Here is a 13,685-nt window from a genome sequence, read left to right as displayed (position 1 = left end):
CTGCTGCAGCCCTGCACCTCTGTGCGCACAGCCACTGCTTGCCTTTCACAGTCATCCCCTGACACTGCAAGCCTGCACAGACTGCTCTGCTCTGTCTGCTGTGGAGATGCTAGATTCACAAATACCCTGCAGGAAGGAGAGTGTGTTTGCTCTCCATTCCCTAAGCCCAAACTTGGGAGCATGTGGGAGTAGGAATCACTATCAGTTCAGTTAGTGGACCCTGTCAACCTTCTGCATTTTTCTGTCAGCATGAAATGTCTTTTGAAGCCCATTTTAAGGATTAGTTTTTAAGCACCTGTTTCTGAAAAATACTGATCATCTGAGATGCATTGTCAAAGACTGAACACAAGGAATAATGTGGGGATAGTAGAGCATTCTGTTTCCTTACTGAGTCCTAGATCTGGATTTTTAGGTACACAGGAATTAGTCACACATCTCGTACTGGGGTGAGAACATGAAGCAGTGGCAGAGCATCAAAGACCTGAGCTGTGTCTGCCATTGCTAACCAGCAGCAGGATCTGTTAAAGCTCCAGTGAAGAGCTGCTAACATGGTGAATGAAGGTGAGCAGCTGGCAGGGCTGGAGTTCCATGTCCATTGCATCCCATCCTCTTTCTGGTACTTCATTGCAAAATCTGACAAAGCAAGCTTTACCATATGTAACTTGTGGCAGTATTATTATGCTAAACCTAAGCTGCACTCTGCTACTATAATGACCCTTCGTTGTGTTATGTTAATTGCAGTTTCAAGTGCTTCCCAGTTTGCAGGAGTAATTCACTGGATCAGCCTAGTCATCCTCTCTGTTTTCTTTTCAGAGGTATGTATAACCAAAGTCTTTCACCACATTATGTTGTCACTGGAATTAGCAAGAGTTTTACAGGAGTTTGACTGCAAATAATGTAGCACAGTGTATTTTGAGGAAAAAAACAAACAAAAATGTACTGTTGCTGCTTCTACTAAGCAAACTAAAAAGTGTTATTTAAATTAGCACTGTATGTCAGGTAAGGGAACATGGAAGGGAAGATACTGCCTTAAAAATAAAAATTGGTAAGCTGCAGAAGGAAATAATTATCTCTGAATCTACAGGCACTGGACAGGATAGTTTGATCCATTTATTACCAGTGTCACTGGGTATAAAGTATAGGATTTAAATGAAGTTATGTTCTTCAAGAATAAAGATCCATGGGAGTTTTGTACAAAAAGATCTGTTTTGAGAATGGAGTTATCTCCTCTCACAATTTAAGGTAGTTTATATATTCTAAGTTGCTGCATGTAGACCTAGGCAGAGAATGAACCAAATGGTGAATTTCTTTGCCAAAGTGTGTATGAATGTATGCACTGGAAAAGGTTCTAGTCATGATGTAACAAATGACCAGACTGGAAGAATCTGCCTTTCTGAGCTTTCAGCTTTGTTCCAGAAAAAAAAATCATTGGTATTGAGACATTTAGACTGCTCCTGAAATATTCCAAAATGCTTTTATTGCTATTTTTCAGGTTTTAATATATTACTTGTCACAATGACCATTTTATGTTTATTAATTGGAATACAACTTGGATTTAAAATATTTTAAAATATTTTTTCAGGTTCCACAGGAGAAAATATAATTCAGAGAGGTTTATTAATGATTTTGTTCTGTAGAAAGTTTAGATAGTTACTAGGTGACGGTTACAAAAGCAATAATCAAAAAACAAAGCTATGATATCTGCAAATTATTTACTGGATCACTTGTATTGAATTCATACTCATCATATATGATTGGTAATTTCCATGGTGCTCCTAATGAAAAACATTTACATGTAGCATTTTGTATTTCTCAGCAGGGTTTTTTAGGTGGTGCTGTCAGTGGGTGCTTTCTGAAAGGGCTGTGTGATGCAGGCAGGGATCTCACTCTGTTCTGCATGCCAGCCTTCTGCTGCACATACACAGATAGGTCCCTTTACTGGCCCCATCCTTTGACAGTGGTGCTGGGCTGAAGGTTACATGTAAAATGACTGAAAATAATCTCTAAACAATTAAAAAACTTGTAGTCTTTCCTTTGTGAATTATCCTAATTCCCAGAGGCTCAGGTTTGCTAGATGGTGTCCGTTCCCTTTAAAGAAATACTTTCCTCTCCCCTCCAGAATCTTTCCTCAGTGGGGATTAGCACCCTGGAGCTCCCTGTGATCCTGAGCTTCCCAGCAGGATCAGCTTGTAGCTGCTGCTGGCAGCATGGCAGCACAGCCACGTTCACCCCTTGCCTTTCTGCAGCTGCTCTCAGCAGAAGCCTCTCCTGTGCTCAGTCCCTGCTGCTGCACTGCACTCTGCAGCTCTGGGTTCATTCCCTGCACCTCCACACTCTCTGACACCTGAGGCAGTGTCTTCTCGTGTGTCCCTCCCTGAGTGCCCAGCTGCTCCTGGGCTGTTTGTGGCACTGCAGATACTCCCTGAGGCCAGGGCTCATCTGGCTCAAGGAAGGAATTGGTTGTTTCAGTTCTGCTGGGACAGGGTACTCTCCAAAGTGGTTGAACTTGTTCAGAAGTATTTTTCAGGAAAAGAGTAACAGAAGTGTTTCACAGAGCCCAAACAGTTTCCCTGACTCACCATCCTCATTTTGGATCTGCATTGGCTTTTCTCTCTTTATTAGATATTTGGACCACTTTGTCTACGTGCTGTTCTCATTTATTATAAACTTATCACTCACTTCATTATCTACTTCTGTCTTCCAGAGTAGCTTCCTTCAGCTATTTGATTATGGTTTGAATTTAGATCAAAGAACAATGAGGCCACAAGACAGCTATGTGAGGTGCACAGACCAGGGTAGATTTTTGGATATGGGTTCATTTGGCAGCTCAGAGATAGAAGTGGCTCCACAGAGCAGCTGGATGTGCTTCAGAGACCACCAGTCTGGGAAATCCGAGTTCAGGTGTACCTTTCCTGCTGGGTTTGCTGGGGTTGGTCTTATGCCAGGTTGAGTTCATGCTGAATTGTGTCTTAAGAGAGCAAAAACAGAGGGTATAATTTTCTGTAATCCAAATATTTTTTTTCCAAGAGGTTACAAAATACTGCAAAAATTGCAAATGGTTTTTTTCTCCGAGGTTTTAATTTTATTTTCTCCTTTGGTCCCTTCAGGTTTTGGGGTTTTTTCCCCCTCTGATTCCCATACCATGAGTCAGCTGATTTTGGGATCATTTGTTGAGATGATCATATGTTACAGTGAGTGGTTGTTCATGCCAGGATGATATTTCAGAGATCAGCAGGTTTAATTAGTTTACCTGGGTGTAACAGGCAACTGCTGAGGATTGATGAGTCCTTCAGTCCTTGCTTTTCAACTCAAAGCAAGGATTCAGGGTTTCTGGTGTTCAAAAAAGGTGGTTTCCATAGGAAGTACCCTTTATAAGTTTGAATGTTTAGTGTTTATTCTGTAATTTGGTTCCCATTAGTTGTAAATGTGGGTACACAATTCTTCAGGAAGACCTCAAGTTAACAGACAAAGTTGTCAAATACTTGTTAAAACCCATAAAACTTTCAGCACAAAATCTAAATGTTTTAGAAGAATACAACTGATTAAAGATGGTGCTCTCAAAGCATTGCAAGTAATTGCAGTGCAGTTGAAGTTAAACAGCCACTGGCTTTCTGCTTGGTTAAAATGAGGGGGCTAAACATGCCAGCAGCTGGCAAATGCCACCAGAACAGCTGCCAGCAGAGCTGAGTAGCTGCTCTCACAGCATCTTCCTTCTTTCCCTAGGCTTGTCTTACAGCCACAAGCCTTAAAGGTACTTAGTTCATTTTATACTGTCACTGCCTGTGACTTCCAGCATTAAAATCATATTCAAGTGAAGTGCACATCAGCTTTGCTTTTTTCCAACTATTTGAACAGGATTTCCTAGTGGTTTGTCTCTGTTTACATGCATCACTGTGATTTGTCTGTGCACCAAATGTTACCCAGACATTAAGACAGAAGAGGAGAGAGGCAGTGGGGGGAAATCCCAGTATCAGCAGCAGGGCAAGGCTGGGGTTGTACCCTCTCCAGAGGGCAAACTCAGCCTTGGTGTTGTTGGTTGAGAAAAGGAGATGGGGAATGTCTCAGAGTTTTGGTAAGTGGACTGAAGTCTGCTCTGAGCAGTTCTATCCCGTTGCCACAATTGCCTGGTTCCGTGGCTGTTGTGCAGCTCTGCTTTTCCACAGGGACTGATGAGACTGTGCAAGAAGGGAGTTCCTTGTTACTAGTTGTGTGCACTGCTCTGTGTGCACTGCTCTGTGTGCTGCAGCCAGCCCAGCACTCAGGCACTCTGCTGAAGGGGAGCGCCTGAGGGTTTCCCTGGGAGGAACCAAGTTTGTGTACTCAGGCAAGCACCCAATTGCAGCTTTCTTCTGGCATCTGTGGCCAAGAAGTGAGCTCTCAAATTTAGTGGAGTGGGTCTGGACTGCCAGTGGGTAAACAATCTGTTTCATTAGCTGTGGCTCACAGGAGGAAAAACTCCAAGCCTTTCCTCATCCTGTATATTTAAAGGAAGTGTTCATAGTTACCTGCCATTTTTCTGCTTGTTAATAGCAACCCTTGAAAGGAATAAAACCTCCAAAGGGAGACTCTGCTGTTAAGGTTCTGTTAAAAAAGAAAAACATCCTAAATGGCAAAATGAAGTAAAAACGTCTTTCCCTTAAGAAACACATAATTTATATTCGAGAAACTCAGCTATGCTACTTTTGTTATCTTATTTGTGAACTTCAGAGAGCTGAGTGGGAAGATAATAATCTCCCATTAATCTTCTGTAAGCTGTGGTTTCTCTTCTGTGTGTTTACTTTTATTCCATGTACATACAACTTTTCTCATGGTGCATAAATTCGCTTCATTGCTGTAAGTTTTGTTTTCTAAATGGAGTGAGTAGTGGGGTGTAGGAACAGATACAGATTTTATGTATTAATATGATTTATAAAGGTACATTTAGGCTTCTTTCTTTGCTAGTGTGTATGAAATAAATTTTAATATACTGGGAAATTTCTTTGCTTAGCAATTTTCTGGCCTCACAAAGAAGTAGTTACCATGGAAGCGGTCCCATAAAGTTCTGGGAATCTTGCTGGACATCTGCCTGAATGCCAGTCTACCCATTTCATTTTCAGTAATACACCTGACTTACAGTGTGCTGTGTCAGTGCTTCATCTGTGCTTTCATCTCCTGATGGTGGCAGTGCAGCAGGTCCTACTCCACGTGTTTCAGAGAGAAGTGTCAGTGCTTGTGTGGCCATGCCCAGAGGGAGCTTGTGCTGCAGGGCTGCCTAAGCCCAGTTCCCTGGCCACTCTGCACCTGTGGTGGAGTCTCTGGTGAGCCATTCCCATGCCTGAAAAGCCCTTTCAAATCTAGACAGAATTGTCAGTTGAAAATTCATTGGTTTTCCCTGTATGCTAAGAATTAAGATTGTGAGAGTATTGGGAGAACACAAGAAGAAATAGAAGTGCAGAGGTTGTGCAAAGGTGCATTTGGGTATGTGATGTCCTGGTGAGAGAGAAGCCAGTGTGTTTGTGTCTGTTCATGGCTCCAACCTTTGGCAGGGGATGCTTTCTGTGGCACCACGAGCTGATGGAGCCCAGCAGTTCCACACACGACATGGGGTTGGGTTGTACTGGACAGTGGTGACGTGGGGGCTGCAGTTTCAGAGCCTTGGTTGACGAGAAGCTGTGTGAGGAGGGTGCCTGTGCCCTGGAAACAGGAGGATGTGCTTGTTTACATGTGCCAGCACGTTCCTCTGGGCTCTGCTGGCCTGGGCACAGCCTGTGCTGGCACAGCTCATGCAGTAGCTCAGTACAGGCACACCAGGAGATGGCAAAAGGGGATTCTTCTAAGGACTGCATGAGCTGAGGCCTCTGGGAGGGACCCAGATGAGAGGGGTTATAAATTACAGATTGGGTACAAGGTGTTCTGGGAAAGCTTTCAATAATTATTTTGTCCTATGAGATACATGCAACAGGCAAAAGCTTAATTGACAGAGTTTCTGGAGGGAGCCTCTGTGACAGAGGATGGAAGGGAGGCAGGAAGGAAGGACAGACAGACATCCATTCCAGCTACCTCCATCCTGTCTCTCTCCTGCCCAAACTGTGCCCCATCATGAAATGCAGAGGTGCTCTCCTCCTCTCTCCTTTGCCTCATGCTGCTGGGCCAAGGTCCCTCCTGTGCTGCCTCCTGCTGATTCCACCCTACAGAGGGATTGGACTCGGTGACTCACTGAGCAGTAAATTGTATATTAACTGTGCAAGCAGAAAAGTACTTAAAATTACTTAATGTACCATGCAGTCAGCTGACAAATGCAGATTGTGGGAATTCACACAGCTGGCTCAGCAAAGGACTTGGCCAAGTTTCCCTACAAAATTAGAGAGAGAACCTGCAGCATCTAAACCTCACTGCAGACAGTTACTGTCGTGAGGTTGTGTGTAACCAGGAGACATTGTCAGTTTTGAAATTGGATTTCTGTCTGAAAAATGATCTAAAATTTTATCTGGGTTTACTTTAGCTTAAAGAAATTAACACAACTGTTCAGTCATTTGCCTTTTATTAATGCACATTAATAAATTAGCTTTAGCAGAAGAAAAATGTATTTCTGTTATAACTAAAAAATATATGTGTTAAGGACTTTCTAATTAAAACATTTCCAGTAAAAAAAAATTAAAGCTTTCTTTTTCAAGTACAAAAAAAATCCAATCTGGCAGTACTTTCCTTTAACAGAAAGTGCTCACATTGATACTTAATGTTTTTTTCAAATCTGTATTTAAAAATGCAGAATGCCTGTGGTGTAATACAAAACTGGTTTTGTGTATTTGTACATGCCTGCACATCAGTAGGAAACAGTGGTGCTACTCCAGTTTTTCTCTTTTTCTTGTAGATTTTTGTACTTAAAAATGGTAGAATTGTGACTAACATTGGTTTTGTCTGTGATGAATGTTTTACAGTTGCGGCTCTCTTCTAATTCATATGCATCTTTCAGTTTGGTCCTTGAACAGTAGCTAGGAAGTTTCCTGGATTATTAATTTCTGTCTCTGCTTTTTCAGATTCTGCTACAGGTCCTCATTTTTAAAGTTCTGTACAGGGACAGTGTACAATCAAATGCAATGTGTATGTATTTGTATGAAACATATTTTTGATTCCTTTGCAAAAGAATACTAAAATGTTATATATAAGAAATACCAATGCTTTCATTTGCTGTCAAAGCATTTATTATACTAAGCAATCAAGGAGGTGCCCAGTAAATCCAAATTTCTTTGGTTCCACCTTTTCTGGGTGAGAGCAGTGGATGTTCTTCCTGCCATGGGCACAGAGAGGCAGAGTGGGGACAGCCAGGGCTGGTTTGGAGCTGTGCTGGCCCAGGGCTGGCCAGGCTGGGGCTCACTCAGGTCACCAAGGGCAGACTGCCTTTCCTAGCTCCTGGCACTGCAGCGGGGATGGGTGTTGGAGCGACAGTGCTGGTGCACAGCTTGAAGAGCTTCCATGCAGAATAAATGTTTTCTAAGCTTACCCCCAGTTGTGCCCAGCTCTGGGGTGAGAGGAGCTGGCTTATCCCACCCTTACCCTCACCTTCCTCAGTGTCTGCTCGAGCTGAGAGCCAAGGAGCTGATCATCTGGGCATGTTGTCCTGGACAGCAACACCCAATCTGCATTAAATGTCTGCCAAATAGACTTCCAGTCACTGCTGGCTTGTGCTGATTCACAGCAGCAGAGTGGCAATGAAAACATTTGTGGTCGCTTCCAGCCCTTGGGACTGCTCACTCCCGTTAAGGTGGCAGTAGCACAGTCTGATTGAAATGCTGCAGCCAGGAACTAAAAAGGCAAGAAGGAAAACACCTTTTTACATTCCCTCGCCAGTCTGATGTTAAATCATCTTTAGGGTTGTGAGGCAGTGTTTCTGTTTTCTTTGTGCAGATTTGCCTCATTTCAGTGAAAATACCTTTGTGCACACCTGGCCAAAGGAAGGAAGACTCTCACCCTCAGTTTCTGTAAGGTTGTTAAGTTCTCAGCCATCCTGTGTTAGTTGCTTATTGACGTGGCACTTTGTAAGTCCTGCCCAAGCAGAGCAGAGCCTGAGCTGTGCTCTGAGCAGGGTGGCTGTAGGAGAGGTGGTGCCCCAGGAAGGCTCTGCCTGTCCTCATGTGTTTGCCATGGCTGCCTGCTGTGGAACCTGTATGGACCCCAGGTAACTGGTACAGCTGAACTGTCAGGCTCACAGGTCACTTGTACTTCAGCCTTTTGTGCAGCTCCTGGGTGGGGAGTGAGGGTGGTGCTGGCAGAGGAGCTGGGATGCTTTTCCTGGCAGAATTCAGCTCAGGAGCTGAGCTGTGGCTGCAGGAGTGCCTTGGCTGCTCAGCAGCACGTGTGCCTGCACCTTGTGCCTGTGTCAGATCACATTGTGCTGGCCAGTCTGGGGTCATTAAGGGACTTGAGCACCTGCTGTTGTGCATCTCTTCCTCCACATAATAAATAAACCTTGAGGTTTATTTATAGGTTATTATGGAGAGAGGCTCACTCCCATCTTCATTTGTCAAGTGCTTTGGAAGTACAGTGTTTTTGGGAGTACAGACTGGCAGCACTGGTGGATCTTGCTGTCTCTGTAGAGTATCATCAGTTTTTCTAGAGGAAAGAGGATGCTGCATTTTGTCTTCTGGCTCGTGCCTCCCTTTCTCAGCCAGCCTTGGCCTGTGCCTCTGCATCCCCCATTTCTGAGGTGTTGGCTGCCTCACTTTCCTGCTCCTTGGTGCTGTGGGGCTGGGCTCTGGGAGCACCATCTGCCCCACAGCAGCAGTGTCCCCCTGGCAGAGCAGGGGAAGTGCTGTTATCCAGGTTTGCAGTGCCAGGAGAAGGGGGCACACTCATCCCAGCCAACTGGGGCAGCTGGGCTTGGGGTGGGGTGGCAGAGCCACGCACAGGAGCACAGAACAATTCTGTGTTGTTCTGCAATTAGGTACTGCTGGTGTGTTTGGCATCAATTCAGAGCTGCTTGGGATTTGAGATTTGTGTTTGTAGCGAAGAGGAGATACATGTATTCATCAGAGTCACTTTTTTCTGCACAATTCTGGGCACGGTCACCCCCTGACATGTAAGCTTGCTGAGCACTAAGTCATTATGCTGCTCCTCAATGGAGAAAGCAGCATTTTGGTGGCCCTTGTAGGGCTCCAGCTGCAGACTCCTCATGTCTGTCCAAATCTGACCTTGTTGCTTGTTGTTGCTGTTGGCAGGAAACATCCCTACCAATTAGGCTTTCATGTCAGTTCAATATCAATTGCAAGTTGACTGATGGATTTTTGCTTTTATTGTGTCATCACAAAGCCAAATTAAAAATTAGGAAAGGTGCCATTGGATTTTTAATAGGAATTCACCATTGGTTCATTCTGTGTTTTTTCTTTATTCCTCTTTTTTAGCTGTTGAGGCTACTTATTGCTGTTTTACTTCATAGAGAAGGATCACAGAGATATTTTTCACCCTTATCCCGTGACTTTCTGGGATCTTAAAATATAGCAACTGCTTTCAACTGCAGTGAAGAGCATCTGCTCTTCAGGCTGATGAAATGTCAGTACCTTTAGGCATCAGGACAGGACAGGGCCTCTTCTCTTAGAAAATCAGTAAGCACTGGCATATCAAAGATGGCCAGAAAAGAGAATTTTCCCCCATTCTGACTGAGGGAGCCCCATGGTGGATCTTACATAGGCTTGGGTCAGGAGGTTGGGGAGGGTTGGTAATCTGAATCACACAAATCTGAAAGCAAAATTTTAGGAAGATGGAAAGACTGATGAGCATTTGAACTTGGAACTTGTTTGTGGAGGTTTTGCTAAGTCAATATACTGGTTGGGAAGCAATATCTGATTTTTAAATATAGAAGTGTAGCCATTTCTAGAACCTGATTATTATTTAGAAGAAATGTATAATTCTTAAATAAGACAAAAAATTATTCCCTAAATAGGTAAAGGACTAAATGTTTATCTAAGACTGCAATAACATTCATAATCTTTTTTCCCCCTAATCTATTTTACTAGACTATTTTGAGGATTGTGGTCCTTGGCATATGGGATTACATTGAAAACAAAATAGAGGTAAGCTCTCTCTCTTGGTACTGTTTTCCAGGCAGCCCCAGTAAGACCATGAAGAACTGCTTTAGATGGCTTTGTTATTAACCCGTGCAATACAATGTCTTTTAAGGCAGATAAATACACACATTCTTTTCATGATGTGCATTATCAATAGCTGAGTGCTGCAGTCCCTTTTTCTGTGAAAGACTCAGAAGATTGCAGTGTTTGAAAGTATTTTATGAAGGGAGTGATTTTGGTCTTCTTGCTCTTTGTGTGACTTTTGTCGTTAGAGCTGTGCTGGTCTGACAGTACTGCTACCCTGAAATGTAAAAACTGTCACCTGAGTTTTATATCCCCCTTGCCATAATTGAGTTGAAATTAGTTGAGTTAGTTGAAGAATTGCATGTAGTTTCCTGGTAGTAAATACTAGTTTAGGAAAACCCCCATTTTTATTGTGAAATTGTTTTGATAAACACTGTAATTAGTACCTCAAATTAAAAACTACATAGAATGTATATACTCTAGTAGAAAAAGAAGAGGAAATTTGTGTGTAGTAAATAATGCATAATCCCAATCTGCGCAGAAATCTGGGGATCAGGAAAATTAAAAGCTCTTTCTTGATACTACCTCATAAACCACCTCTGTGCAGGAAGAACCAGAAGACACTCTGGGTGTTCTTGGAGCATAATCAGTATAGAGACTTGCATATTTTGTAATGACGTTGTAAACATTTTAACTTGTTTTGCTAAAAAAATTAATGAAACTTAAATATTGATTCAGGGTTTCTTATTATTAAGGCTAAATGGAGCAGTTTCTGATAATTCATCTTGGTAATTTGGAATAGTGATATTTTTTACTGCCCATTGAGTGGCTGCAGTAAGAAGTATTTCTTTTCAATACACTGAATTGTTATACACAGTTCTGAATATGTAGTTCTTACAAAAATCTGTGCCCTGCCTCTTTATCAAACAGTTAATCAGTGGGCCCTGGCAGCAGGGGAGGCTTTCAGCAGGAATGAGAACGTGGTGCTCTGTTCTGCTCTGCTGGGCCAGTGTGGGACAGACACAGCACTGCTGCCACTTTGCTCTGGAACACATTTGCTGCCTCATTTCTGTCTAATGCTTTGCACAATTGCTTTTTCTGATTTGATCCCAGTGCAGCCAGTGGTGCACGAATCATTCAGAGCAGTCCCAGCTGTCAAACTCCTCACAAGCCTCCTGCCCCATGGAAGTGAGAGCAGGCAGCCTTTCTGTCTGGGTGCACAGCCATCCCCACACGTGTGGTGTAGCCAGGACATGGCCAAGAGCCATCAAGTCTCTTGGCTCCATCTTTTTCTACTTGTCTTCTTGATCTCTTCATTTAGACAGTAAGATCTATGGGCAGGGACTGCTTTTTTTTCCCTTTTTTTTTAAGATGACATTATGCCAAGTAACAGGTAATAAATACCAGTGATGATAAAGCTCTTTGGCTGTAATAACATTTAGACTATCACTTCTCCTTGGGGATTTTGGCCAGTATTTCCAAATACCTTTCTCTCCCCCTTCCCTTCCACCACAGTTTATCTCTCCTCACCTCATAAAAAGCAGTGAGGAATTCTGTTGTGCTACCCAAGAAGGATGCAGCCTTTCTGTGGCTTGGCCACCTCTCATATCCCTTTCAGATAGGTGCATAATTGCATTTCTTTTGGGCAAAGAGGGACTCCTTCCAGATTTCAAAGAGGAATGGCAGGGATATGATTTTAAGGAAAGGTTTGAAAAGCTGATTTCTCTCCAGGTGTTTGATGGTGCTATCATAATCTTGTCCTTGGCACCAATGGTGGCCTCAACAGTGGCCAACGGCCCCAGCAGCCCGTGGGATGCCATCAGCCTTATCATCACTCTGAGGATATGGAGAGTGAAGAGGATCATTGATGGTGAGTGGGGACTCACTTGTGGCTGCAGCATCACCTGCCAGGCTGGGGAAAATACAGATTTAAAAATACAGAAAGATTGCTTGCTACCACTGTTCCTGTCATTGTCCTTTCTCTTACATTTTGCTAGCACTGAACACAAGAGAGTTATGACTCTCCAGAGTAGGTCTGGAGATCATGGCTGTATCTCCTGCTCTCTAAGAGCCTTTATAATTTATTGATTTGTTTTCCTGTTAGGCAGCTTCCTATCCCCTGTCCTGTAAAGTAAATGTCCTTACCTGCTTTATGTCTCTTGCCAACAGTGGTCATTCCTGATTCTGCAAAATAATTGATTCTCTACTTTGCTGATATTTGGTGCATCCTCCTCATAACCATACAGCCAGCTCTGTCTTGGGACTTTCTTTTCTAAGTTTTTGTCAGTAAATAAGTTTTATGTGGAATCCAAGGAGGATTTTAGAAAATTGCCCTGGGGATTCCCAGCAGGAGTTGCTCTGTGCATGCTGTACATCCTGGAAATGAAGTGCATATTGGTGGTGTTTTGCAGAAACCTCTGTGGGGATTTGCCAGGGTAGATGAAAAGTCCCCAGCAAGTCAAGGTTGCAGAGAGCAGAGTCTGTGGCTGGGCCTGGAAGCAAGGACTTTAGTGTAGGTTACTGTGTGCTCAGCAGCTGCAGGCAGCTTAGGGGAAAGAAATAAATGAATGGCCATTTTGCTCATGTGTGAAAAATCAGAGTTAGGTTATTTTGGGTTTAAATGCTCAGGAAACTCTGTATGCAGAGTTCAGGAGAGGTCATAGCCCTCTGATTGAAGCATAAAACAAAATTGCAGGATTTTTTGTAGCTTCAGAAAACATTAATTGCAGTATGTATTGACCAGCTTTCCTCATCAGTGTGAGTTTGCCATAGTTAAGTCAGGAGCAAAATTTCTAGAGCCATTCAGAAAATGGCTGGGCTGTAGCTTGAAAAGCCATAGAAGATAAATGCCCTTTTTGTTTCTTCAAAATATCTTTCTTAATCTGCTGTGTCCATTAAGAACTGATGTCTTACCACAAAGTCTAGGAATTAAATGGTTAGGGCTGTGGAATAGTTCTTTTCCTGAGGGAACTGTGCTGTTAAGGTTTAGAGGAAATGGCACTGACTCTAAAGAGAAAATCCTCCTACCCAGAAGTTCAGGAAATCTGTGGTAAACCCTGGGGAAGAGCTGTACTAGCATGGAATCTGGGAAGAGCAGGCAGCATGAATTTCAGTTCAGCCAGGGAGATGGAGGTCTGACCCTGCATTTCCTATGTTAGAAATCCTTCCCTGAAAAATGTACTCTAGTGCTGCTTCTATTGGAAATACTCTGGTTCTCCAGATGCAAGGGAAAGGGATGATGTTCTTTGGCCTGTAAAGGTTTTCTTCCTGATAAAAAACCAAATCACAGCTGGGTTGTTTTAAGTGTTATTTGTGTTTTCCAGCCTATGTCCTTCCAGTGAAAGTGGAGATGGAGATGATGATTCAGCAATATGAGAAGGCAAAAGTTATTCAAGATGAGCAGCTGGAAAGACTAACCCAGATCTGCCAAGAACAAGGGGTAAAGTTCAGTTCTGTCTTTATTTACGCATATCTTGTCAAGGCAAGTCAAACAGCTCGTGTACTTCGCTGCAGGCTGAGCTTTGAGAAGTTCCACTGGGACTTGTGCTGGGGGGGTGACAGGTCTCAGTGCTAAGGAAGCTTTAGCTGCAGCCAGGATATTGTCAGCATGGTATTTGTCAA

The 13,685-nt window shown here is 43.2% G+C and overlaps 1 protein-coding gene across 4 annotated transcripts in view; it reads left to right on the top strand.

The window, feature by feature from the left end:
- TMEM266 (transmembrane protein 266) overlaps positions 1-13,685 on the top strand; it is an 82,532-nt gene that overhangs the window by 43,303 nt on the left and 25,544 nt on the right. For all 4 annotated transcript variants that reach the window (XM_030954896.1, XM_030954895.1, XM_030954893.1 and 1 more), the window contains 4 exons: positions 742-815; positions 9,990-10,046; positions 11,796-11,934; positions 13,388-13,503. In XM_030954896.1, the coding sequence (XP_030810756.1) occupies positions 742-815; positions 9,990-10,046; positions 11,796-11,934; positions 13,388-13,503 (386 nt within the window). The remainder of the gene's footprint in view (positions 1-741; positions 816-9,989; positions 10,047-11,795; positions 11,935-13,387; positions 13,504-13,685) is intronic.

The sequence above is a fragment of the Camarhynchus parvulus genome, chromosome 10 (genome assembly GCF_901933205.1).
Source record: "Camarhynchus parvulus chromosome 10, STF_HiC, whole genome shotgun sequence".
In the NCBI taxonomy this organism is placed as follows: domain Eukaryota; kingdom Metazoa; phylum Chordata; class Aves; order Passeriformes; family Thraupidae; genus Camarhynchus; species Camarhynchus parvulus.
Note: the sequence above shows the minus strand (reverse complement) of the source record. Positions and strands in the feature narration are given on the sequence as shown.